This window comes from Gorilla gorilla, chromosome 21, assembly GCF_029281585.2.
Source record: "Gorilla gorilla gorilla isolate KB3781 chromosome 21, NHGRI_mGorGor1-v2.1_pri, whole genome shotgun sequence".
Taxonomy (NCBI): domain Eukaryota; kingdom Metazoa; phylum Chordata; class Mammalia; order Primates; family Hominidae; genus Gorilla; species Gorilla gorilla.
The window spans coordinates 43,762,122-43,786,188 of NC_073245.2; the positions used below are offsets into that span (position 1 = coordinate 43,762,122).

The 24,067-nt window shown below is 48.4% G+C and overlaps 2 protein-coding genes across 5 annotated transcripts in view; both read left to right on the forward strand.

Moving 5' to 3' along the window:
- Positions 1–24,067, forward strand: part of HM13 (histocompatibility minor 13) — a 54,869-nt gene that overhangs the window by 12,284 nt on the left and 18,518 nt on the right. For all 4 annotated transcript variants that reach the window (XM_019017278.4, XM_019017277.4, XM_055373259.2 and 1 more), the window contains exons 2-7: positions 1,006–1,104; positions 11,723–11,805; positions 17,990–18,078; positions 22,088–22,173; positions 22,266–22,391; positions 23,126–23,183. In XM_019017278.4, the coding sequence (XP_018872823.1) occupies positions 1,006–1,104; positions 11,723–11,805; positions 17,990–18,078; positions 22,088–22,173; positions 22,266–22,391; positions 23,126–23,183 (541 nt within the window). The remainder of the gene's footprint in view (positions 1–1,005; positions 1,105–11,722; positions 11,806–17,989; positions 18,079–22,087; positions 22,174–22,265; positions 22,392–23,125; positions 23,184–24,067) is intronic.
- MCTS2 (MCTS family member 2) lies at positions 19,136–22,004 on the forward strand. Its single transcript, XM_019017280.3, has one exon. The coding sequence runs from the start codon at positions 20,564–20,566 to the stop codon at positions 21,107–21,109; it is 546 nt and encodes a 181-aa protein (XP_018872825.1). The 5' UTR covers positions 19,136–20,563; the 3' UTR covers positions 21,110–22,004.

The window sequence follows — 24,067 nt, forward strand, 5'->3', positions numbered from 1 at the left end:
GCTAATCTATTCCTATGTTGATCTGTTACTCCATTTTCAGTTCTTTTCCATTTTTATAATACTGAAATTATTTTGATTGCATTCAGTTCTTTTTCATGTAAATATTTATCCTTCATCAGTTCTTTACCCACATCACATTCTTGCCAACTATAGCATCTGCCATTATAAATTTAATTGTGGCTTTTATTTTTACCATTTTCAAGTCTGCCAGTCAAATTTCTTAAATTTAAGTTTTGTCAAGATTTGCTTCTCCTCACAGTTGGTGTCTCCCTATGTGCAGTTTCAGCCATTGTCTGTCTTGTTTGTTGTTAATTTCAACTCATAATATTCATTACCTACTGGATGACAGAATAGTCATTTTTCCCTCTTGGCTGATCCATTAGAAAACTGAAAACAATTTTCTTCGAGAGGTCTGAAACTGCTGTGGCATCACTGGTGTCCAGGTTTTCTTCTCTCAGTTATTCCATACTGGAATGGCCTCTGCCATAGCCCTTCTCCCCAGATGTGTCACACATGCCCTGGGTTCTCCTTGGTCTCTTGATCAGGGTCCAGATCTCCTCATGGTAGAATGGCAGGATCAGCCACGCATGGTGGCTCATACCTGTAATCCCAGCACTTTAGGAGGCCGAGGCAGGTGGATCACTTGAGGTCAGTTCGAGACCAGCCTAGCCAACATGGTAAAACTCCATCTCTGCTAAAAATACAAAAATTAGCTGTGCATGGTTGTGCATGCCTATAGTCCCAGCTACTCGGGAGGCTGAGGCAGGAGAATCGCCTGAACCCAGGAAGCGGAGGCTGCAGTGAGCCAAGATTGTGCCACTTCATTCCAGCCTGGGTGATAGAGCAAGACTCCGTCTCAAAAAAAAAAAAAATGGCAAGATCAGAGCATCTTGCCCCAGGATGAGGCAGGCAGCATCCCTAGCCAAGGGAATAGCATTAGCAGAGCCTTGCAGGAACATATGGGAACCAGCCGTGCTGAGCCATTGTCATTCTTCTCTCCTCTAGAATGCTTCAGACATGCCTGAAACAATCACCAGCCGGGATGCCGCCCGCTTCCCCATCATCGCCAGCTGCACACTCTTGGGGCTCTACCTCTTTTTCAAAGTAAGTGTTTTGCCACCTGTTGTGTCATTTGATCTAAATGACTTTATCTTATTTTGTTTTATTTTTCCCATCACAAGAACCATGCATGTTCATCTATAGAAAATAAGGAAGAAACAAAAATTAATAATTCACCCATAGACCTACCCAAAGACAACAACTGTTAGTGTTTGGGACCCTTTCTCACTAGTCTGTATTTCTTTTCTCCATGTAGCTTTTTGTTTTGTTTTTGTGATATCAGTTTGGTTTCATTGTACTGTTTATGTTGGGATGGGGTATAGCTTGTGCTCAGACATACCTCTACCATACTAATGGCCTTTTTTTTTTTTTAATTTATCGAGGTTTATTTTCCCAATAAAAGTTATACAGGCTCAGTGTTGAAAACCTGGAAAACACAGAAAAGTAAAAAGGGAAAAACAGCAGTCATCCAAAACCCCACTACCAGAGACAGTCACAGTTTCCCTTCGGAGGTGTGTCCTTCCACTGTTTCTCCCTGTGCATGGTTTCTCCGTAGCTGTGACCACATGGTGTATTCAGTTTGTAGCTGCTTTTTTCACTTCACATTAATAACATCATAAACATTTTCTCATGTTACTGCAAACCCTCCTTAGTTGTACTATTTTCTGGATTATAAAAATATATTCAGAAAAACTAAAGAAAGTATATCAACAGAGGGAAAAATAAATACCACAACACATAAGTAGTCATTAACATTTTGGCATATCTCATTTCGGGCTTTTTATTTATTTATTTTAGGACAGAGTCTCACTCTGTCCCCCAGGCTGGAGTGCAATGGCGCCATCACAGTTCACTGCAGCCTCAACCTCTTAGGCTCAAGAGATCCTCCTGCCTCAGCCTCCCAAGTAGCTGGGATTATAGGCACGCACCACCACACCCTACTAATTTTTTCTTTTTTGAGACGGAGTCTCGCTCTGTCGCCCAGGCTAGAGTGCAGTGGCGCAATTTCGGCTCACTACAACATCCACCTCCCAGGTTCAGGTGGTTCTCCTGCCTCAGCCAGCTGAGTAGCTAGGATTACAGCGCGCGCCACCACGCCCAGCTAATTTTTGTATTTTTAGTAGAGACAGGGTTTCACTGTGTTGGTCAGGCTGGTCTCAAACTCCTGACCTCATGATCCACCCGCCTTGGCCTCCCAAAGTGCTGGGATTACAGGCGTTAGCCACTGCACCCGGCCAACTTTTTCTTTTAGTAGAAACAAGATTTCGCTTTGTTGCCCAGTCCAGTCTCAAACTCCTGGGCTCAAGTGATCATCCCACCTCTCCCTCCCAAAGTGCTGGGATTACAGGCGTAAGCCACTGCATCCATCCCTTTCAGCCTTTTAATAAGTGTATGTTTAGCATTATTATAATCATAACTGTAGTGTTAGATCTTCTTTTTGTTGTTTATGTTAGGTTTTTCTTTGTTTATTGGTTTGTTTAGAGACAGGGTCTCACTCTTGCCCAGCCTGGAGTGCACTGGTGCAATCATGGCTCACTGCAACCTCAATTCCTGGACTCAAGTGGAAAACCGACTGATTTTGTTTTATTGTATTTTATTTTTAGAGACAGGGTTTTACTGTGTTGCCCAGGCTGGTAACAAACTCCTTGGCCTCCTGAAGCACTAAGATTACAGATGTAAGCCACCATGCCAGGCCCTTGTTTTGTTTGTTTTGTTTTGTTTTTGAGACAAGGTCTTGCTCTGTCACCCAGGCTGGAGTGCCGTAGTGCAATCATGGCTCACTACAGCCTCAACCTCCTGGGCTCAAGCGATCCTCCCACCTCTGCCTCCAGAGTAGCTGGGACTACAAGGCGTGCACCACCACACCTAGCTAATTTTCATATTTTTAGTGGAGATGGGGTTTTGCATGTTGCCCAGGCTGGTCTCGAACTCCTGGGCTCAAGCTATCCACCCTCCTTGGCCTTGTAAAGTGCTGGTATTAGAAGCATGAGCCACCACACCTGGCCCCTTTTTGTTCTTTTTAATAGTATGTCAGCTTTTTTCCTGGTCATTGAAAATTCCTCAAGGATGTCTTTAATTTACATCTTAAAATGTAGGCTGGACACAGTGGCCCACACCTGTGATCCCAGCACTTTGGGAAGCCGAGGTGGGTGGATCATCTGAGGTCAGGAATTCAAGACCACCCTGGCCAACAATGGTGAAACCCTGTCTCTACAAAAACTACAAAAATCCATCCTGGCCAATGTGGTGAAACCTGGTCTCTACTAAAAATACAAAAATTAGCTGGGCATGGTGGCATGTGCCTGTAGTCCCAGCTACTCGGGAGTCTGAGGCAGGAGAATCGCTTGAACCCAGGAGGCAGAGGTTGCAGTGAGCTGAGATGGTGCCACTGCACTTCAGCCTGGTGACACAGCGAGACTCTGTCTCAATTAAAAAAAAAAAAAGTATCAATTAAAAAAAATATGTACATGTAGGCCTGGCGCAGTGGCTCACCTGTTATCCCAGTACTTTGGGAGGCTAAGGTGGGAGGCTCACTTGAGCTCAGGAGTTAGAGGCCAGTGTGGGCAACATAGTGAGACCCCATCTCATTCATAGGTAAATAAATAAACCGATTCATCAATAATGCACATCATTTAAAAAAATTTGTTGCCAGCCTAGGCAACAGAGCAAAACTCCGTCTCAAAAAAAGAAATATTTTTTTCGACCTAAAGTACAAATGAACCATAATGCTCTCCCCAATAGTTTCCTGTGATTCTGTCATGCATAAATCTATACTTATGTTAAATTATATATATTTTTATATGTATCAAATACATGATTCTTACCACGGAGGTATTTTTATATCAACACAGTCAAATTACCCCATTCTTTCATTCTTTTTTTTTTTTTTTTGAGACAGAGTCTTTGTCTGTCACCAGGCTGGAGTGCAGTGGCGTGCGATCTCAGCTCAATGCAACCTCCGCCTCCCTAGTTCAAGCGATTCTCCTGCCTCAGCCTCCCGAGTAGCTGGGACTACAGGTGCGTGCCACCACACCCAGCTAATTTTTGTATTTTTAGTAGAGATGGGGTTTCACCATGTTGGCCAGGATGGTCTTGATCTCTTTACCTTGAGATCCGCCTTCCTTAGCCTCCCAAAGTGCTGGGATTACAGGCATGAGCCATCGTGCCCAGCCTCTTTCATTCTTTTTAACAGCTGCTCATGGTTCTGTTTTACAGTGTACCCTGAGGGTATTTAGGTCTGTCCAGTGTTGGGGTATCATAGCAGTATTGTCGTGAACACTTCATACACATAATTTGTGCACTTATTTTCTTCAAGTCTATCTGCAGTAGGTCTACCAGGTCAAATGCATCTCCATTTGTAATTAGATAGTGCCAAATCACCCTCCAAAAAGATTGTACCATTTTACATTCCCACTGACAGTTACAAGTGTGCTGGCCTACCCAGGCGCTCACCTGCATTGGATAGCACCAAAACTTTTAGTTTTTTCCAGTTTGTGAGTGAATTTAAAAGATTTTTTTTTTTTTTTTTTTGAGATGGAGTCTCACTCTGTTGCCCAGGCTGGAGTGCAGTGGCACATTCTCGGCTCACTGCAACCTCCACCTCCCAGGTTCAAATGATTCTCCTGCCTCAGCCTCCCAAGTAGCTAGGATTACAGGTGTGTGCCACCATGCCCAGCTAATTTTTGTATTTTTAGTAGAAACGGGGTTTCACCTTGTTGGTCAGACTGGACTCCTGGCCTTAGGTAATCCACCTGCCTTGGCCTCCCAAAGTGCTGGGATTACAGGTGTGAGCCACTGCGCCCAGCCAAAAACATAATTTTTTAACACCTGTTTCCTATTTCATTGCTCCCTCATTTTGGATCGGAATTTTTTTTTTTTTTAGAGATGAGGTCTTGCTCTGTTGCCCAGGCTGGAGTGCAGGCACATAATCCTAGCTTACTGAAGGCTTGTTCTCCTGAGCTCAGATGATCCTCCCGTCTCAGCCTCCTAAGTATTTGGGACTATAGATGTATGTCATTACATCCAGCTATAAATCCTCTTTTTTTGTTGTTTTTTGTTGTTGTTATTGTTTTGTTTTGTTTTGTTTTTTAAGACGGAGTCTGTCACCCAGGCTGGAGTGCAGTGGCATGATCTTGGCTCACTGCAATCTCTGCCTCCCAGGTTCAAGCAATTCTCCTGCCTCAGCCTCCTGAGAAATGCTCTTTTTAATGGTTACAGGGTATCCCCACAAGCAACCAGCCTGGGCAACATAGCAAGACCCCATCTCTAGAAAACATTTAAAAATTAGCCAGACATGGTGGTGCAGGCTTATATTCCCAGCTACTCAGGAGATTGAGGCTGAAGGATGAATTGAGCACAGGAGTTCAAGGCTATGGTGAGCTATGATCACGCCACTGAACTCCAGCCTGGACACGAATGTTACCCTGACAATAAAAGCGGAAAAACATCCCTATAAGCAGATACAGCACAGTTGACTTAAAGCATCCCCCTCACTTTAAACAGAAAATGTCATTCTGATTTTTACTCTAAGAAATAAGAGTGCACTAAATAACATTGGCTATTCACAGATTTTTTTTTTTTCTTTTTTCCTGGACCTCAGGTAAAGAGCTGAATTTAGGCCAGGCACGGTGGCTCAAGCCTGTAATCCCAGCACTTTGGGAGGCCAAGGCGGGTGTATCACGAGGTCAGGAGATCGAGACCATCCTGGCCAACATGGTGAAACCCCGTCTCTACTGAAAATACAAAAACTATCAGGGTGTGGTGGCACACGCCTGTAATCCCAGCTACTTGGGAGGCTGAGGCAGGAGAATCGCTTGAACCAGGGAGTCGGAGGTTGCAGTGAGCCGAGATCGTGCCCCTGCACTCCAGCCTGGTGACAGAGAGAGACTCCATCTCAAAACAAAACAAACAAACAAACAGCTGAATTTATCAAATGCCTTGGTTCATAGCATACCATCCTTGGTCTATGCCAGGCCCCCCTACTTTTTTTTTTTTCCCACTTCACTCCAATATCCACCTCCATTTCCCACCTTCATTTCTCTCTCTGCCAGAGGCAGCTGCTTTAATGCATTTGACTTCTGTCCTTAGATGTGTATGTTTCTTATAAAATATGTAGTGTTGGTGTATCTGTGTGTATGAGTGGGAATTGCATTTCCATAAATAGAACTGTGCATTGCATCTCCCTCTGTTTCCTTTTCCGCTCTCTGTACCTTAAGATCTCTCCGTGGCTCTGTGTACATCCAGCCATTGCTTCTGCCTTTGCTTTTGGCAGATATTTCTGAAGTCTTGAGAGACCTTCTAACATTTTTAGTATTTAGAATTCTTTCCTTAGACCAGATGCTCCCAAAAGGAATTTCTGGCAGCAGTGAGTGTGAGCATTTTTATTTAAGGCACTGGCTTCCTGTTGCTCAGTCTTTCCTCTTCTCTGGGCAGGTAAGCCTCAGTCGGCCTCGTGCCAGAAGCACAGAGTATACCTCTTCCCCATGCCTCTAGAGTGTCCCCAATAAGATTTCTGAAAGGCAGCTGCCTGGACAGCACAGCCACTGGGCTCCTCCTGGCCCCCCCCCCGACATCTGGCTGGTTGGTTTGCTTAACAGAAAAACAGCCCACCACAGCGGCTCTCCCTCAGCCCTTTTCCTCCCCTCCTCCTGGTTGGGGCACTGGAGTTTGTAACTGCATTGAACATTTCTAAAACTTCAGGGCTGAGTGTAGTGGCTCACGCCTGTAATCCCAATGCTTTGGGAGGCCGAGGCGGGCACATCACCTGAGGTCAGGAGATCAAGACCAGCCTGGCCAACATGGTAAAACCCCGTCTCTACTAAAAATACAAAAAAGTTAACCGAGCGTGGTGGCCCATGCCTGTAGTCCCAGCTACTTGGGAGGCTGAGGCAGGAGAATCGCTTGAACCCAGGAGGCAGAGGTTGTGGTGAGCCAAGAACATGCCACTGCACTCCAGCCTGGGTGACAGAGTGAGACTTCGTCTCAAAAAAAACAACAACAAAAAAACTTCATATTTTCCTGATGCCTCAACATCCCACAAACAGGCCATGAACACTTTGCCCAGGTGAACAGGTGCCAGTGTGATAAGGCTGGTCCCTGCGACAAGTTCCCTTTCTTGCCCTCCTCTACTCTGACCTAGTGACATTCAGACACATCAGTGAGATCCCCTTTTGCTTGTGTCTTTCACCCTGAGCCCCAAAGAAGGCACTTGGCCATGGGTCTCCTTCTGTAGGACCTGTGAGTATAATAAATCCTTTCATTTCATATGCCTCTCTCTCAAGGACTTTCACACTGAGTTTAGAATGATCCCATCCTCATCACCAATTGTGTTGTAAAAAAGATGTTCCCCTTGTGAGGTTTTTTTGTCCTTGTTTTTACAGGCAGGGTCTTACTCTTTCACCCAGGCTGGAGTGCAGTGGTGCGATCATAGTTCACAATAACTTTAAACTCCCAGGCTCAGTTAATCCTCCCACCTCAGCCCCCTGGGTAGCTGGGACTACAGGCATGCACCACCACGCCCGCCTAATTTTTTTTTATTTTGTAGAGATGGGGTCTTGCCATGTTGCCTATGCTGATCTTGAACTCCTGGCCTCATGCAATCCTCCCGCCTTGGCCTCCTAAAGTGCTGGGATTACAGGCACAAGCCACTGCACCCAGCCCACTTTATGAAGTCTTTAAGGATCACTCGCACACAGCCACAGAAACTATGCTCAGAGAGGCTTATGAAATTACAGGATTTACTATACTCACATGTTCTAGAGAAGGAGGCATGCATGCCACACAGGGGGCCATATGGGAGGAGCTCCAAGGAAGCCACTCAACCAAGCAGGTAGGGAGAAGGGGGAGAGGACAGAGGGAAGGAAGGAGAGGGGAGGACCCCTGGGCAAGTGCCTTTGTTAGGGCTCAGGGTAGTACAAGCAAAGGGCATGAGGGGATTTACCATGTGTTTGAATGGTATTAGGTCATAGAAGAAGAAGACCAGAGGCTGGGCACCGTGGCTCACACCTGTAATCCCAGCACTTTGGGAGGCCAAGGCAGCAGATCGTTTGAGCCCAGGAGTTAAAGATCAGCCTGGCCAACATGGTGAAACCCTGTCTCTACAAAAAATACAAAAATTAGCCAGGCGTGGTGGCACACACCTGTAGTCCCAACTACTTGGGGGCTGAGGCAGGAGGATCACTTGAACCCTGGAGGTCGAGGCTGCAGTGAGCCAAAATCAGGCCACTGCACTCCAGCCTAGGCAACAAAGTGAGACCCTGTTTCGAAATAAAAAAAAGAAGAAGAAATGGGCCGGGTACAGTGGCTCACGCCTGTAATCCCAGCACTTTGGGAGGCCGAGGCGGGCGGATCACAAGGTCAGGAGATCGAGACCATCCTGGTAACATGGTGATACCCCGTCTCTACTAAACAAAATACAAAAATTAGCCGGGCGTGGTGGCGGGCGCCTGTAGTCCCAGCTACTCGGGAGGCTGAGGCAGGAGAGTGGCGTGAACCCAGAAGGCACAGTTTTCAGTGAGCCAAGATCGTGCCACTGCACTCCAGCCTTGGCGACAGAGCAAGACTCCGTCTCAAAAAAAAAAAAAGAAGAAGAGGAGGGCCAGAAGGAGAACCTGGGCAGAATGTTCATATCCTATTTGTGGGGATGTTGAGGCATCTGTAAAGTAAGTTTTTAAAATAAGTTTTAAATTTGTACAATATAGTAATATTTCACAAGATCATAGTATTTACTTTATCCCACCTTATTTAAAATTGATTCCTTTGAGGCAACTCAAAAAATTAAATCCAACAGCATAAGAAAAACAGAAGAAATAGAGTTAAAGGAGAAAATTAAAATAAGATAAAACAAGCCTTGGGTGAGGACCACACCCATACCCCATGCTCTAAAGCCTGTACTCTTGCTAGAAATGGGCTTAGTTGTGGCTCTGGCTTTTTAGCAGCCAAAACACAAAGGAAAGTGAGACCTGGTGCCCAATCCACATGGGTCACAGTGAAACCAACAAGAACCTCAGAGGTGTGGCCTGAGAGTGATTTGTCCCAAGGGCTCAGACTGAAAGAATGCAATGTGAGAGGTATGCCACATCTTCATAAATAAAGCACAATCCATATGCCTACAAAGTCTGCTCATAGGTCTTTTTCTTGTAGCACTAACATGGACCACCAATTTGCCCTTCCATTCAGTCATTCTGCATTTATTGAGAGCCTGCTACATCAGGCCCTGGCTGGGTACTGGGGATACTGAAGTGAGAAAAACAGCCGACCATCCCTGTCCTCAAGAAGCATCTTGTTAAGCGGTAGAGACAGACACCAATCACACAGATAGATGTGAAGTTACAGCTGTACAAAGTGCTGTTAAGGCGAGGTCCATAGCACCAGGAAAGCATGGAAGAACCAGCTCAGGGTGAACCTACACCCAAGGTGAACTGCCCAAGTCCCTTATCCACAACAGCACCTGCATTGACCTAGCTCAGCCGAAACTCCAGGAGTCATCCTTCTCCCTGTCCCCCCAAGCCCTTGTATCCAGCCCCTTCACACATCTTGCAGCTCCAATTCCAGAACAGATCTGGAGGCTGGGTGCGGTGGGTCACACCTGTAATCCCAGCACTTTTGGGAGGCCAAGGCAGGTGGATCACCTGAGGTCAGGAGTTCAAGACCAGCCTGACCAACATGGTGAAACCCCATCTCTACTAAAAATACAAAATTAGCCGGGCGTGGTGGTGCATGCCTGTAATCCCAGCCACTTGGGAGGCTGAGGCAGGAAAATCACTTGAACCCAGGAGGTGGAGGTTGCAGTGAGCCAAGATCACACCATTGCCCTCCAGCCTGGGCAACAAGAGCGAAACTCCATCTCGGGGAGGGTGGGGGTCAGGGGAGCAGAACAGATCTAGAATCCTTCCACTGCTCATCACTTCCCCTCCATCCCCCCAAGCCAGGGCACCGTCCCCCTCTCCTGCTCCCTGCTTCCACTCTAGCCCTGCAGGGTCTTCTACACAGCAGCAGAGAGGTCCTCTCATGCTGTCTGATCATGTCAAACCCTGCCATCAGCCCTCCAGTACCAGCCTGTCTTATGCAGGCAAATCTAAAGACTTTCCCATGGCACTGCAGGGTCTGGCTCCCTTTTCCCGCCCAGCCTACTTTCCTGACACTGTCCCCATGCTCCCTTAGCTCTGGGCTCACAGGCCCTCTGTAGTCCCTGCACACATGAACATTCACCCACCTCAGGACCTTTGCACCTGCTCCCTTCGTTTATGACTCTCCTCCTATGTCCTCTCCTCCAGAACCTTCCCTGACCACCTGTCTAAAATAGCAGCTCTGCCCTTTCATTCTCTATCTCCCTGCCCTGGTTTGCTTTTCTTAGTGCCCATTACCACCTAACAATACATGTAACTGTTTCTTTCGAGATTCTTTCTCCCTCACTGGCCCATGAACTCTAGGAGAGCAGCGACTTTGCCTGATTCCTTGCTGAATCACTGGTGTCTAGGACAATGCCTTGCACGTCGTAGGCAATCAATCAGTATGGGCTGAATTACTGAGGGGTTATTGTCTCATAGAAACTATGTGAGCAAAGCTTCCCTGATCTGGGAGCTAAAGAAGGTTGAGTAGGGGTGGCCTCAGTGAAGAGAGAAGGGAGGAGAACATCTCAGGCAGCAGGAGAGCTTGTACACAGCTGCCTGTGGGTGGGCATGTAGCACACACATCATACTGCAAAAAGGCCAGTGTGGCTGCAGTGTGTAGAGCAAGAGCATGTGTGAGCCAAGGCTCAGGAGACTTGTGGTGGCCACCACGAGGGCAAGAGGCCAACAGGTGGATGTGAGCTTTCAGCTTATGAGAGCAGAGGTTAGCTGTGGAGAGGCTTCCAGTAAGGGAGTGACATGATCTGACAGATGTTCAGCAGATTCCAAAACAGCCCTGCTTGAGAGTGGCCAGGTTCCCTATACCCCACACAACAGCACATTATTCCCTTATTCCCTCCAGGTTAGAGACCACGATAGTAACAAATTCATCAGGGATGCAGCAAACATGGTGTACCATGGCATAGCCTTTCCAAAGTCTAGAATTAACATGTGACCATTGACTGGAGCATTGTGACAGAATATTTCTCAAGTTTCACCTAACGACGAAAAGACCAAGAAGCAGCTGTCAGGGATGCTGTCATAGCTTCAGCCATCACTGCAGGAGGAGTCATCAGAAAGCAGAATGTGGAGAATGGAGTGGGACAGATGGCTTGTAACTAGCATGCTTGGGGCCTGGGTGGCCACTCTGTAGGGGCTCCCTGGATGATTAAACAGGGAGAAGGAAATGTGGAAGAGCGAGTTCTGAGGTTCCAACAGCTCTCCTGGGGCTCTATACTGAAGACTCCCTTATCCCTTCAGAACCCCTGTGCAGCACTCTGAGCACAAACATAATTGCCTCTCTCCAGATAATGGAGCCACTAAACGTAAACTTACAAACCCCTTTGTGAGGTACATCTGGGGGCTTGAGGTTTCTCCCCTTTCCCCCACAGCTGCAGAAACTAGAATGCCGCTAGTATTGTCTGAGACTCTTCCTGACTGTCCCCCGACTCAAGAAGGGTGAGACCAACCTCCAGAAGAGACGCAGGGACTCTGGTTTCCTCACAGCCACTGGCAACCCTAACTTCCTGTTTCTCTTTGTATTTCTGCCTCAGATATTCTCCCAGGAGTACATCAACCTCCTGCTGTCCATGTATTTCTTCGTGCTGGGAATCCTGGCCCTGTCCCACACCATCAGGTCAGAAGGCATCTCTCTGCAACATTTGAAGCAGCTTTCTCGGGAACCAGTACAGGGTCTTGGATGAGAACATGACTTTTGGCATCATTCAGAGCCAGGTTTGAATCCTGGCTATAAAGCTCAAGGGACTCTTTCCCCTGCACACTGTAGATGACTAGGACAAGAACAATGACCTCTCTGGGCCACAGTTTCCTTATAGACATGATGAGGATCTGGTGGGTGTTTCCACCACCACAGCTGTTGGGAAAGTGATTTGTGAGCAGTAATGTCATGTTAGTTGTGACAGTACTCAGGTGAGTAACACCAGTACCACCTGCCGGGTGTTGTGGCCTAGCTGTGTGCTAAGTGCCATGTTGGGCTCCTCACACATGATCTTGTTTCGTAAGGAGCCAGAGGCAGCATAGTGAAAAGTTAGGAGCGCGGACTCTGGCATTTGACTACCTTACTTTGAGTCCAGACTCTGCCACTTAATAGCTCTGTGATCTTGGGCAAGTTACTTAATCTCTCTGGCCTCAATTTCCTGGTGAATGTGGAGAAAAATAATAGTGCCCTTCCCATGGGGTCATGTGGAAAGCTTTTAGCACAGTATCTGGCGATTTAAAGTGTTCAGTAACTATTAGCTGTTACTGTCATTATCTGTGTTAACCTGCCAGACAACCTTATATGGGTTGCTTTTGCTTTCACACCTGTATGATAGTCATGGAAACTGAAGCCCAGAGAGGTTAAGAAATTTGCTAGGATCACACCGCTAATAAGCAGCAGAGCCAGGATTCAAACCCAGGTGTGGCTCCAGAGCCCATCCTCTTCCCACTGCTACCCTAACTCAAACTGCCACATGCTCGTGTCCTTTCAGTGGGGAGAGTGGTTCATTAGAGGGGGTTGCTACTTTTATTTTGGACAGGCCAGTTCTCCATTCTGCAGGACTATCCCATGTATTACAAACAGTTGGCATCCTTGCCCTGCTCACCAAATGGGAGTTGCATACCAGTATTCCCCAGCTTGTGACTACAGAGATGTCCCAGTATGTTTCTGTCTGCCCCGTTGAAGAGGTGCAGCCTCAGGCTGAGAAACACTGATAGACCAAAAGGTGGCCAGGGTTCCCAGAAGGAAGGAACTCAACTTGAACTTAGCTTTCTTTGAAGGGTAGGAAACCTGGAAGACGTACAAAGGAGGGAGAGGTCAGGTGCTAGAAAGTTTGTGCACATTGAGGGCATGGGCAGAATCTGCTCCCAAAAGCATTGAAAGCCAATATGAGGCCAGGTGGTGGCTCATGCCTGTAATCCCAGCACTTTGGGAGGCCGAGGCAGGCGGATCACAAGGTCAGGAGATTGAGACCATCCTGGCCAACATGGTGAAACCCCGTCTCTACTAAAAATACAAAAAAATTAGCTGGGCGTGGTGGTGCATGCCTGTAGTCCCAGCTACTCAGGAGGCTGAGGTAGGAGAATCATTGAACCTGGGAGGCGGAGGTTGCAGTGAGCCGAGATTGCACCACTGCATTCCAGCCTGGCGACAGAGTGAGACTCCATCTCAAAAAAAAAAAAGCCAATATGAATGTGGCTTCATTCTTCTAGGCACACTGGCAGGACAGTGTGGTAGTCAGGAGCACAGGGTCAAGAGGCAGGCAGCCTTGGGACAAACACCTGGCGCTGCCAGCTCTAATATGTGTAAATTACTCAAGCTCTGAGCATAGTTCTTCTACCTATAAAATGGAGAGACTACAGGTACCTCCTCAGAGGTGTGGGGAGGGTCTAGTGAGCCCCAGGCTGTAACATCCCTAGAGCACAGTGCCAAGCACACAGTAAGCCTAGTGGCTGGCCCAGGGTTACACAGCTGAGACTTCACCTCTGGTCTTCCCACTGAGGTCATTGTTGTCCTCACCTGCACTGACTCTTCACCCACAAAATTCTATTCTAGCTAGCTTGGGAGAATTCTAGTCCAGCCCCGCATCCTGAAAAATGGAGGCCCAGGGAACCTGAGTGACTTGGACCCAACCAAGATAATGGCAGGCCCAGTCGCCCTTGCTCACAGGACAAACCAGTCCTTTCGTGGTGGACCTGGGGTGGGGTGGGGGCAGTCACTTCCAGACATTGGGTGTCCTCCTTTCCCATGCTGATTAGGATCCTCCCCAACTGTAGCCCATCCTACCCCAGCATCTGTGAGACGCTTGAGACCCCCAAGTCTCCCCACAGCCCAGCCTCCACCTCAGAGAGCCCAGTGTCTTTTGAAAGCCACTGTTAGGCTGTGTGCTGAGGAACTGATTATTTAATGTTATTGCAACAACCCTACAATGAAGATCTTATCTCTACCCAGCTGCCCAGGCAGGGTATTTTGAACCTTTATCATCTTGACACCAAAGACTTTTTTTCCCTTTTAGAATAATAACTAAGGGACATTGTCCCAAATTTCTCATAGATGAGTAATCTATGTCAAGAAATAATTGAGGGTGGGCACGGTGGCTCACACCTGTAATCGCAGCACTTTGGGAGGCCAAGGCAGGTGGATCACCTGAGGTCAGGAGTTCGAGACCAGCCTGGGCAACATGTTGAGACCCTGTCTCCACAGAAAATACAAAAATTAGCCGGGTATGGTGGTGTGTGCCTGTGGTCCCAACTGCTCGGTAGGCTGAGGTGGGATGATCACGTGAACCTGGGAGGCAGAGAGGTTGCAGTGAGCTGTGATCATGCCACTGCACTCCAGCCTGGGTAACAGAGTAAGACCCCATCTCAAAAATATAAAAAAAAAATAAGAATAATGGATGGCCATAGGCAGAAGGTATGCTTACCATATGGGGTGAAAGCTGGTCCACTAAAAAATTTGATGGGGACCAAAAACTGTCAGATGAAGGAAATCATTATGGTAAAATTAACATGGAAAAGAACTGAATCCAGTGAAAATAATTTTAGTAAGTAGGGGATGATTTGATCATGCTTTTTAGAAAGTTGGTCCACCAATTAAATGGATGTTTCAATTAAATCGAGTTTTCTTAAATATTTTCTCAAGAAAAGTCTACAGTGTTGTTAGAATTTTGATCAGCTGCCTGTATCCACAAACTTAGACCTTCCTCAGGATCCAAACAACAGATCCAAAGGTTTAAGACAGGGAAATTGGGCTCAGAGGGGTTATGTGACCACCAGGATTCACAGCTGGTAAGGGCAAAGTGAGGTTTTGAGCTCAGGTCTGTCTGACTCCAAAACCCCTATTCTTTACAGTTTTGGCAAAAGTGAAGTGGGGGGAGCTTAAAGAGGGTGGGCTGGCCACCTCCTGCCATTGAGCCTGTGGTCTCCCAAGGACTGGCAGAGGAGAGGCCTGCTGAAAGGCTGCAGAGAGCTGCACCCGAGCTGTGACAGCACAGGCTGAGGTTCTCAGGATTCCCTCCACCTTCACCACCACTTCCTAGCCCACATTAAGCCTCTTTGGGAACAAACCCCAGCCTGGGGGATTGGAGGAAGGCAGGGGCCACAGCCTGCCTTACCTTGTGTAGTCACCAAGATTCAAACCCAAGACATCCTTCCTGCAAAGGGAACCTCGGCTTACTTCATCATCTGTGTCTGAGCTCGTGCCCCACCCAGCTGACCTTAGAGGGAAAAAATGCCCAGAAGGACCAGATCTGCCACCCCAGAGGAGGAAGCCACATCACCAGTTTCACTGACCCTGCCTTCCACCCCCAGGGGAGAAGGGCACCAGGATGTGGCTTGTCAGTGGGAAGCAATGACCTTTACGTTTGACATGAGCCATCAAGGGCCAGGAAGAATCTCTGCCTGCTACAAAAGTCTGCATTCAGAGTCATTCAGCAAGCATTTTAGCAGATGTCTAGCAGGCACCAGGCATCTTCACCCCAGGGTAGGGTGAAGATGATGAGACAGGGCCTCTATTCTCAAGTCCACAGGCTCGCGCTAGCCAGGTCGCTTGACTCTTCCCCTGTGTAGTGCTAAGCAGCCTCTCTTTTCTTGGAATAACAAAGATATCAATCTAGAGACTTGCTACTTGAAGTTGAAGCTGCAGTTAAGTTTATAGGGTGCCAAGTGCTCATTTAATCCTCTCAATAGTCCTACAAGAAAGGTGTTGTAGCATTCCAGATGAGGAACAGTTGCACAGAGCAGTTAAGTAAGTTTCCCAAGATCAGACCACTAATAAGTGGCAGAGTTAGGATTTGAGCCCAGGAAGTCTGGCTCCAGAGTCCGTGTCTTTAACTGTCACACTCTGCTGGTTGAGAAGCTGAGCACCAAGCTCCTAAGGAAGAGGCTGGCTAAGATGGGCAGAGTTCTTATCCATACCTGCACTCACACCCTGGCTTCAGACTCCCCCAAAACTGATTCAGCAAACTAATCTGAAAGTAGCTTCCTGTCACCCACCCAGCTTCTGCCTCCCACCGCCTCAGAACCCTGCTGTGGGAGCCCATTTCTGATTCTGGCCTTGCACCTGCTGCACTTCTCTTCACAAAGCCCTCCCATCATTCATACCACAGCCCTACAGGCTAGGAGGGATCGGCTCTTTGACAAGTGGAGAAATAGAGGCCCAGAGATGGTTTTTTGTTTTTGTTTTTGGAGACGGAGTCTCGCTGTGTCACCCAGGCTGGAGTGCAATGGCACAATCTCAGCTCACTGCAACCTCTGCCCCCTGGGTTCAAGCGATTCTTCTGCCTCAGGCTCCTGAGTAGCTGGGATTACAGGCTCCTGCCACCACGCCGGGCTAATTTTTGTATTTTTTTTTAGTAGAGATGAGGTTTTGCCATGTTGGCCAGGCTGGTCTCGAACTCCTGACCTCAAGTGATCCGCCACCTCAGCCTCCCAAATGTTGGGATTACAGGCGTGAGCCACTGCACCTGGTCAGAGAGGGTTCTTGAATCTACATCTTGCTCCATGCCACCAGGGTCTTTAGAAGAGAGTTCCCTTGGCCGGGCGCGGTGGCTTACGCCTGTAATCCCAGCATTTTGGGAGGCCGAGGTGGGCGGATCACGAGGTCAGGAGATGGAGACCATCCTGGCTAACACAGTGAAACCCCTTCTCTACTAAAAATACAAAACAAAATTAGTCGGGCATGGTGGCGGGTGCCTGTAGTCCCAGCTACTCGGGAGGCTGAGGCAGGAGAATGGCGTGAACCCAGGAGGCGGAGCTTGCAGTGAGCCGAGATCGCGCCACTGCATTCCACCCTGGGCGACAGAGTGAGACTCCACCTCAAAAAAAAAAAGAGAGTTCCCTTTATCACTGTGACCTGGGTACCTCCTGGCCTGCCTCATCCCTGCTAAAGACTCCATGCCAGGCAAAGCATTCATCCTGCCTTCTTTCATATCTTCATAGCAATGCTCTGAGACACATGGTATTGTTAGCCCTGTATACAGATGAGAAGATTGAGGTCCAGGGAGACAGAGCCACTGAAATGGCTCTCCCACAGCCACATGGCAGAGCAGGCCTCAGTGCTGGGCCACCCAGGCATGTAGCCACTCCACAGTACTGCCACCAGGCTGGGTCAAGAGGCCTTGGTTTGCTCATCTTGCTCTGAAAAAAGTCCAGAAAAGGTCTCTGCTTCCTTCCTGGCTGGGAGGTGGGGCATGCTGGGTAATCAGAGAGAATGCTTCTAGAGACGAGGCCAAGCTGGTCTTAAACAACTGAGGCCTTGTGGAAGGAGTGAATGTGATGGTGATCCTGCCCAGGGGCTATGATTCATCTGGCTGATTGATTCCAGCTGAGTCTGTAAAAATCTCAGTCCTGCTGTTGGAAAGCAGAATGTCAAGTCATGGAGTGGGGTGGGGGTGACTGTCAGGTCATCTAACTTGATAGGTTTGGAAGGGAGTCCACAAATATGCTTCTTGACAAGGGACTCATATAGGTGGCATGTGGGCCAGACTTTGGGATCCTCTGCTCTCCCAAAAATGGTATTTTGCCTGAAAGTCTATCTGCTTCTGCTTTGCATTTCTTTGATGTTAACAAAAAGGCAGTAGAGAAATCACTATGAGTGCAAAAACCTAGGTTTGAGTCTTAGCTGAGATATAGGACCCCTGTGTGACTCTGGGCAAATCACTTACCTTTTGAGGGCCTCTGTTTTCACATCTGTAGAGTGGGAACAGTAACACCTACCTATCAGGACAGCTGTAAGGGTGCCAGCTGTAAATGGGGCAGGGGTGTGTTAAGGCTGACTGCCCATGGGGGCTCTGTTTGCCGACTTGCTTTGTCTTTCCTTCCAGCCCCTTCATGAATAAGTTTTTTCCAGCCAGCTTTCCAAATCGGCAGTACCAGCTGCTCTTCACACAGGGTTCTGGGGAAAACAAGGAAGGTCAGTGCTAACCACTTTCCCCTGTAGTGTGTGCCTTGGGTGTCTTCCTCCACCATTCCCTTTGTCTCTCCAATATTGGGGTTCTCCAATAGAGCAACTGATGAAGTGGGCTCTGGAATTCCATGGCCTGGATTCACATTCCAACTCTGCTACTGTCTAGACATGGGACCCTGGGTGAACGCCTTACCTCTCTGAGCATTGGGTGTTTTTGTTGTTGTTTTTTTTCCCATCTGTAAAATGAAAGTGTTAATCTAGTACCTCCTTCACAGTCATGTTGTTAAGATGGCGAGTCAATAAGTGGAAAGCATTCAGCATGGTGCCTGGCTCATAGTAAGCACTCAGTCAAAGTCGGCCTTCATGATTATTTTATTCGTATATATTTTTAGTGTGATCACTGCCTCACCTAAGGTTTGAAAAGGGGGTTCCACAGCTCTTTTTTCAAAAATAAAAACTGGCCAGAAACAGTGTCTCATGCCTGTAATCACAGCAATTTGGGAGGCCAAGACAGGATGATCACTTGAGGCCAGGAATTTGAGACCAGCCTAGGCAACATAGTGAGACCTCATCTCTACAAAAAAATTAAAAAAAAATGCAAACTATGGGGAAGTGTGGAGATCCTGGGATTTGCAGGTTAGTTAGGGTATGGATTCAAATGCTGTAACAAGATTATCAGTGCTTGACCAAACAGCAGGTATTTCTTTGTTTTTTGTTTTTTGAGACAGTCTTGTTCTGTCACCCAGGGTGGAGTGCAGTGGTGCGATCTCAGCTCACTGAAACCTCAGCCAACTGAGTAATTGAGATTACAGGCGTGTGCCACCACACCCAGCTAATTTTTTTGTATTTTTAGTAGAGATGGAGTTTTGCCATGCTAGCCAGGCAGGTCTCAAACTCCTGACCTCAAGTGATCTGCCCACCTCAGCCTCCCAAAGCGCTAGAATTACAGGCGTGAGTGAGCCACCACGCCCAGCAGGTATTTCTCTTGTGTACAATACTGAGCATGTGAAATCTAGCACTTTTTTTTTTTTTTTTTTTTTTTTTTGAGACAGGGTCTCGCTCTGTCGCCCAGGCTGGAGTGCAGCGGCACAATCTTGGCTCACTGCAAGCTCCACCTCCTGGGTTCACGCCATTCTCCTGCCTCAGCGTCCCGAGTAGCTGGGACTACAGGCGCCCGCCACTACGCCCGGCTAATTTTTTTGTATTTTTAGTAGAGACGGGGTTTCACCGTGTTAGGATGGTCTCCATCCCCTGACCTCTTGATTCGCCTCCCAAAGTGCTGGGATTACAGGTGTGAGGCACCGCGCCCGGCCATAGCACTCTCTCTTACTGGTGCCTAGCACATGCTGCCTTGTCCCTAATCGGCAGCAATTTTATGTGACTGCTTTGTGCATCTCTAAGGAACCTCTGTTAAACAATTGTTGATTTTTTTTTTTTTAAGACTGAGCTTGGGCCAGGTGAGATGGCTCACGCCTCCCAGCACTTTGGGAGGCTGAGGCAGGTGGATGACTTGAGATCAGGAGTTCCAGACCAGCCTGGCCATCACGGCGAAACCCCGTCTCTACTAAAAACACAAAAAAAATTAGCCAGGCATGGTGGCGTGTACCTGTAATCCTAGCTACTCGGGAGGCTGAGGCAGGAGAATCGCTTTAACCTGGGAAGGCGGAGGTTGCAGTGAGCCGAAATAGCGCCACTGCACTCCAGCCAGGGCGACAGAGTGAGACCCTGTCTCAAAAAAAAAAAAAAGAAAAAGAAAGACTAAGCTTGGCCAGGCGCGGTGGCTCATGCCTGTAATCCCAACACTTTGGGAGGCTGATGCCGGAGGGTCACTTGAGCCCTGGAGTTCCAGGCTGCAGTAAGCCACGGTCAGTGCACTCCAGCCTGGGCGACAGAGCAAGACCCCGTCTAAAAAAATAAATAAATAAAACAGTAAAAAGGCTAGGCTTATACCACAGAGTCTTCAAGGTCCCAGGCCCTCTCTATCTCATGCTCCGCCATATACAGCACTGGCCCTCGGGTCAGGATAGTGTCATCACTCCACTGTCCAGCCAGAAGGAAGGAGAGGCATCCATATTCCCTGTCCATTTAGCTGTAAGAGAAGCTGGAAAATGGCCGTGAGTCGGTCTCGTGTCCAGTTAGAACGAACTCATCAGGGTGCGCATCTCCAGTCTTCTGTTCCGGCAAGGAGAAAGCATTCGTATCATTTCTAGCTTCTCAAGCCCTACTGTTTCAGCTATCCTCATTAAAGAGGAATCAGCAGTCGAAGGAACAGCGGGCCAAGCGCAGTCGTGACGTGGCGTTCAGAGAGCGGAAGTTGTCAGATTTCACCGGGCCGTAAAGCGCGCTGGCTGTGTCATCTTCCGGTTAGCGACAACGGCTCTGACCGTCTGGCAGGCCGCGTGGCGCCCGCGCCGGCCTTCTTGCACGGGACTCCACCGGAGCCTTGCCAATTCCGTTTGTTTCCCTGTTGTCGCCCGCTTCACCCTGGATCATGTTCAAGAAGTTTGATGAAAAGGAAAGTGTGTCCAACTGCATCCAGTTGAAAACGTCAGTTATTAAGGGCATTAAGAGCCAACTGGTAGAGCAATTTCCAGGTATTGAACCATGGCTTAATCAAATCATGCCTAAGAAAGATCCTGTCAAAATAGTCCGATGCCACGAACATACAGAAATCCTTACCGTAAGTGGGGAATTACTGTTTTTTAGACAAAGAAAGGGGCCTTTTTGTCCAACTCTAAGGTTGCTTCACAAATACCCTTTTATCCTGCCACACCAGCAGGTTGATAAAGGAGCTATCAAATTTGTACTCAGTGGCGCAAATATTATGTGTCCAGGTTTAACTTCTCCTGGAGCTAAGCTGTACCCTGCTGCGGTAGATACGATTGTAGCAGTCACAGCGGAAGGAAAACAGCATGCTCTGTGTGTTGGGGTCATGAAGATGTCTGCAGAAGATATTGAGAAAGTCAACAAAGGAATTGGCATTGAAAATATCCATTATTTAAATGATGGGCTGTGGCACATGAAGACATATAAATGAGCCTCAGAAGAAATGCATTTGGGGGGCTAAATGTGGATACTGATTGTGTCGTATGTGTGTTTGTGTCTGTGTGTGACAGCGTGAATACAATGCCTCTGTGGTTATGCTAAATAAGTTTAACAGATACTTTATAGAAAACAAATCAGGGTGCTCTTACCACAGATGAAAAAACAAATTAGGGGACAAGCAGCAAGCAGTCTGCTACACTCTGGAATGTGAAAGGAGTGTCTGGACTCTGTGACTCCCGGCAAACTCCACAGCCTCTAGTTGTCTTCTTAGGAAGCTTGGAAGCAATCGAGAATGGTCTAACATCAAGATGTCTACCACAGGGCCCTCCACAAAAGCAGCCTCGGGGACTCCGGCCTTTCCTTGAGACCTGCATCTCTTCCCTTCTTCATCGCCTGCTAGTGAACTGAGGCTGCTGCTAACCTTCTTCATCCTTTGGTGGCAAAGTAGAAAGATTCCAGAATTAACTCGACCTTTCTAAAGACCTGGGCTCAGTGGCAGCTGGCACTGACTGAGCACCCGCTATGTGCCAGGCACTGTGCTGAATGCATTGTAAGGACTGTCTTACTTATTCCCCCACAGCAGCCCTAAGAAGGGGTGCTGTTATCCCCTTTTTACAGATAAGAGAACTGAAGCTCAGAGAGGGCACTGCCTTCCCCAAGGTCACCCAGCTACAAGTAACAAAGCCTGTGCTTGTAACACCAAAGACCACTTCCCGCTGACACTGTGCCAGGCTTGTAAGTCTCTCTCTGGGCCTCCATTCCCTCCTGTAGGAAATTGGAGGGGTTGGGGTGGCTCCAGTGAGCTCTCCCCTTCTGAAACTCATACTAATCTGGGGCAGCCAAGGCTTAGCCCCGCCAGCTTGTGAACCTCTCACAGTGCCCACAGCCATGCCCTCCTCCGTCCAGGGGCTGACAGGTGGGAGGGGTAGCCCTGCCCCAGGGAGTGGACTTACCTGGCCTCTCTGCTCAGAGATCATCAATTATGAATTTGACACCAAGGACCTGGTGTGCCTGGGCCTGAGCAGCATCGTTGGCGTCTGGTACCTGCTGAGGAAGGTGAGTAGTCAGGACCTGGGCAGAAGGGGAGGATGGGGTTGACAGGGCAGGGTGGGTCACAGCAAGCTGGTCTCACTCCCCGCTTTCCTCAGCACTGGATTGCCAACAACCTTTTTGGCCTGGCCTTCTCCCTTAATGGAGTAGAGCTCCTGCACCTCAACAATGTCAGCACTGGCTGCATCCTGCTGGGCGGACTCTTCATCTACGATGTCTTCTGGGTGAGTCAGGCAGGGATGCCAAGGATGTCTGGCTCCGGGGCCATCTCATCTTCCTACTACCCTGCCTTTCTGGCCCAAGTTGCAGTCATCTGACGGAGAAGAGCTGTTTTGGGCTGAAGTTCCAGACCGCAGAGCAAGTCCTCTCTGGGCCCATCTGTGAGATGGAGCCAGAGAGAGCAGATTCCACCTCTTTCTGAGAGCATACTCATGCCCGGTGCCTTCCGACCACCTGCCTATCTTCCTTGCTAGCAGGGGTGTTACCTAATCCCATGTCTCCTTGGCAAGGGAGTTGAGACTCAGAGAAGTTGAGGTAGGGGTGGAAGAATGTTGATGAATGGGCCCAGCAAGGGCATTCACATTCACTCTGAGAGGCATCACAGAGGGACTGACGTCAGCCTGACTCAGGCACCCTTTTCCTGGCCCCAGGCAGCCTCTTCCTCTCTCAAGTGGGTAGCGCTGGGGGACTTTATCACTTGGGAGGAACAGAACTGTGAACAAACATAGGCTGCCTGGCTTGGGCCATCAGAGGTCCTTTCTACACTCCCTCGAATTTCCCCTTTGTTGCCCAGAACCAGTATCAGTGGCCACCTCACCTCAGCTTCAGATCTGCACTGGAGCCCCTCCCAGCTCCCCTCAGATCCCAGGCAGCAGCACATCTAGAAGCCCAGGGACAGCCATTCTTCCCCCCACAGCCCCTCACTTCCCTTCATACTGCTCTTTTTTTCTCCTTCTAGGTATTTGGCACCAATGTGATGGTGACAGTGGCCAAGTCCTTCGAGGCACCAATAAAATGTAAGTGACCACCCCGCCACAGGGAACCCCTTCCCCCACCCCTGCCGGGCCATGCCCCCACAGCCCGTTTCAGTCAGTGCATCTCCCTGTCTCTTCCCCATGTACCTCTTCCTCCTGTGGCTCCCCAGCCTGGTTTCCTTATCCTCAATTGATCATCTGGCTGTGTTCATCCTGCCCAGGTCCCGGCCCCTGGCCACTTGGTTGTGGTGCAGCATGGCGTGAAATGAGCCAAAATGGGAGCGAGCGTGGAGGGGAAGTGTTTAACCCAGCCCGGGGGGCACGCACAGGGGCTTTCCAGGAGAGAAAACCTCTAAGCCGAGACCCCTCACTGGGGTCCCCTTGGCACCTGAGTGTCAGGTGCTGTCTATCCCGTGCCTCTCAAACTGCCTTGGTTTTGTTCTTCAGTGTATCCACTGTTTATAAGTAATAGAAAATCCACCTACAGGTTGAGCATCTCTAATCCGAAAATCTGAAATCCAGAATGTTCCAAGACCCAAAAGTTTTTGAGCACTGACATGACACCACAAGTGGAAAATTCCACACATAAGGACTTAACACATGTGAACTGTGTTTCATGCAGCAAATAGCATTTTAAGATTGTATAAAACTCTTTAGGAGGCTGAGGCGGGAGGATCACTTGAGGCCAGCAGTTCAAGACCAGCCTGGGTAACAGCAAGACCCTATCTCTACAAAAAATTAAAATATTAGCTAGGCGTGGTAACACACATCTGTAGTCCTAGCTACTTGGGAGGATCTGAAGCAGGAGGATCACTTGAGCCTGGGAGTTCCAGGCTGAAGTGAGCTATGATCATGTCCCTGCATTCCAGCCTGGATGACAGAATGAGGCCCTGTCTTTAAAATTTATATATATATAAATATATATG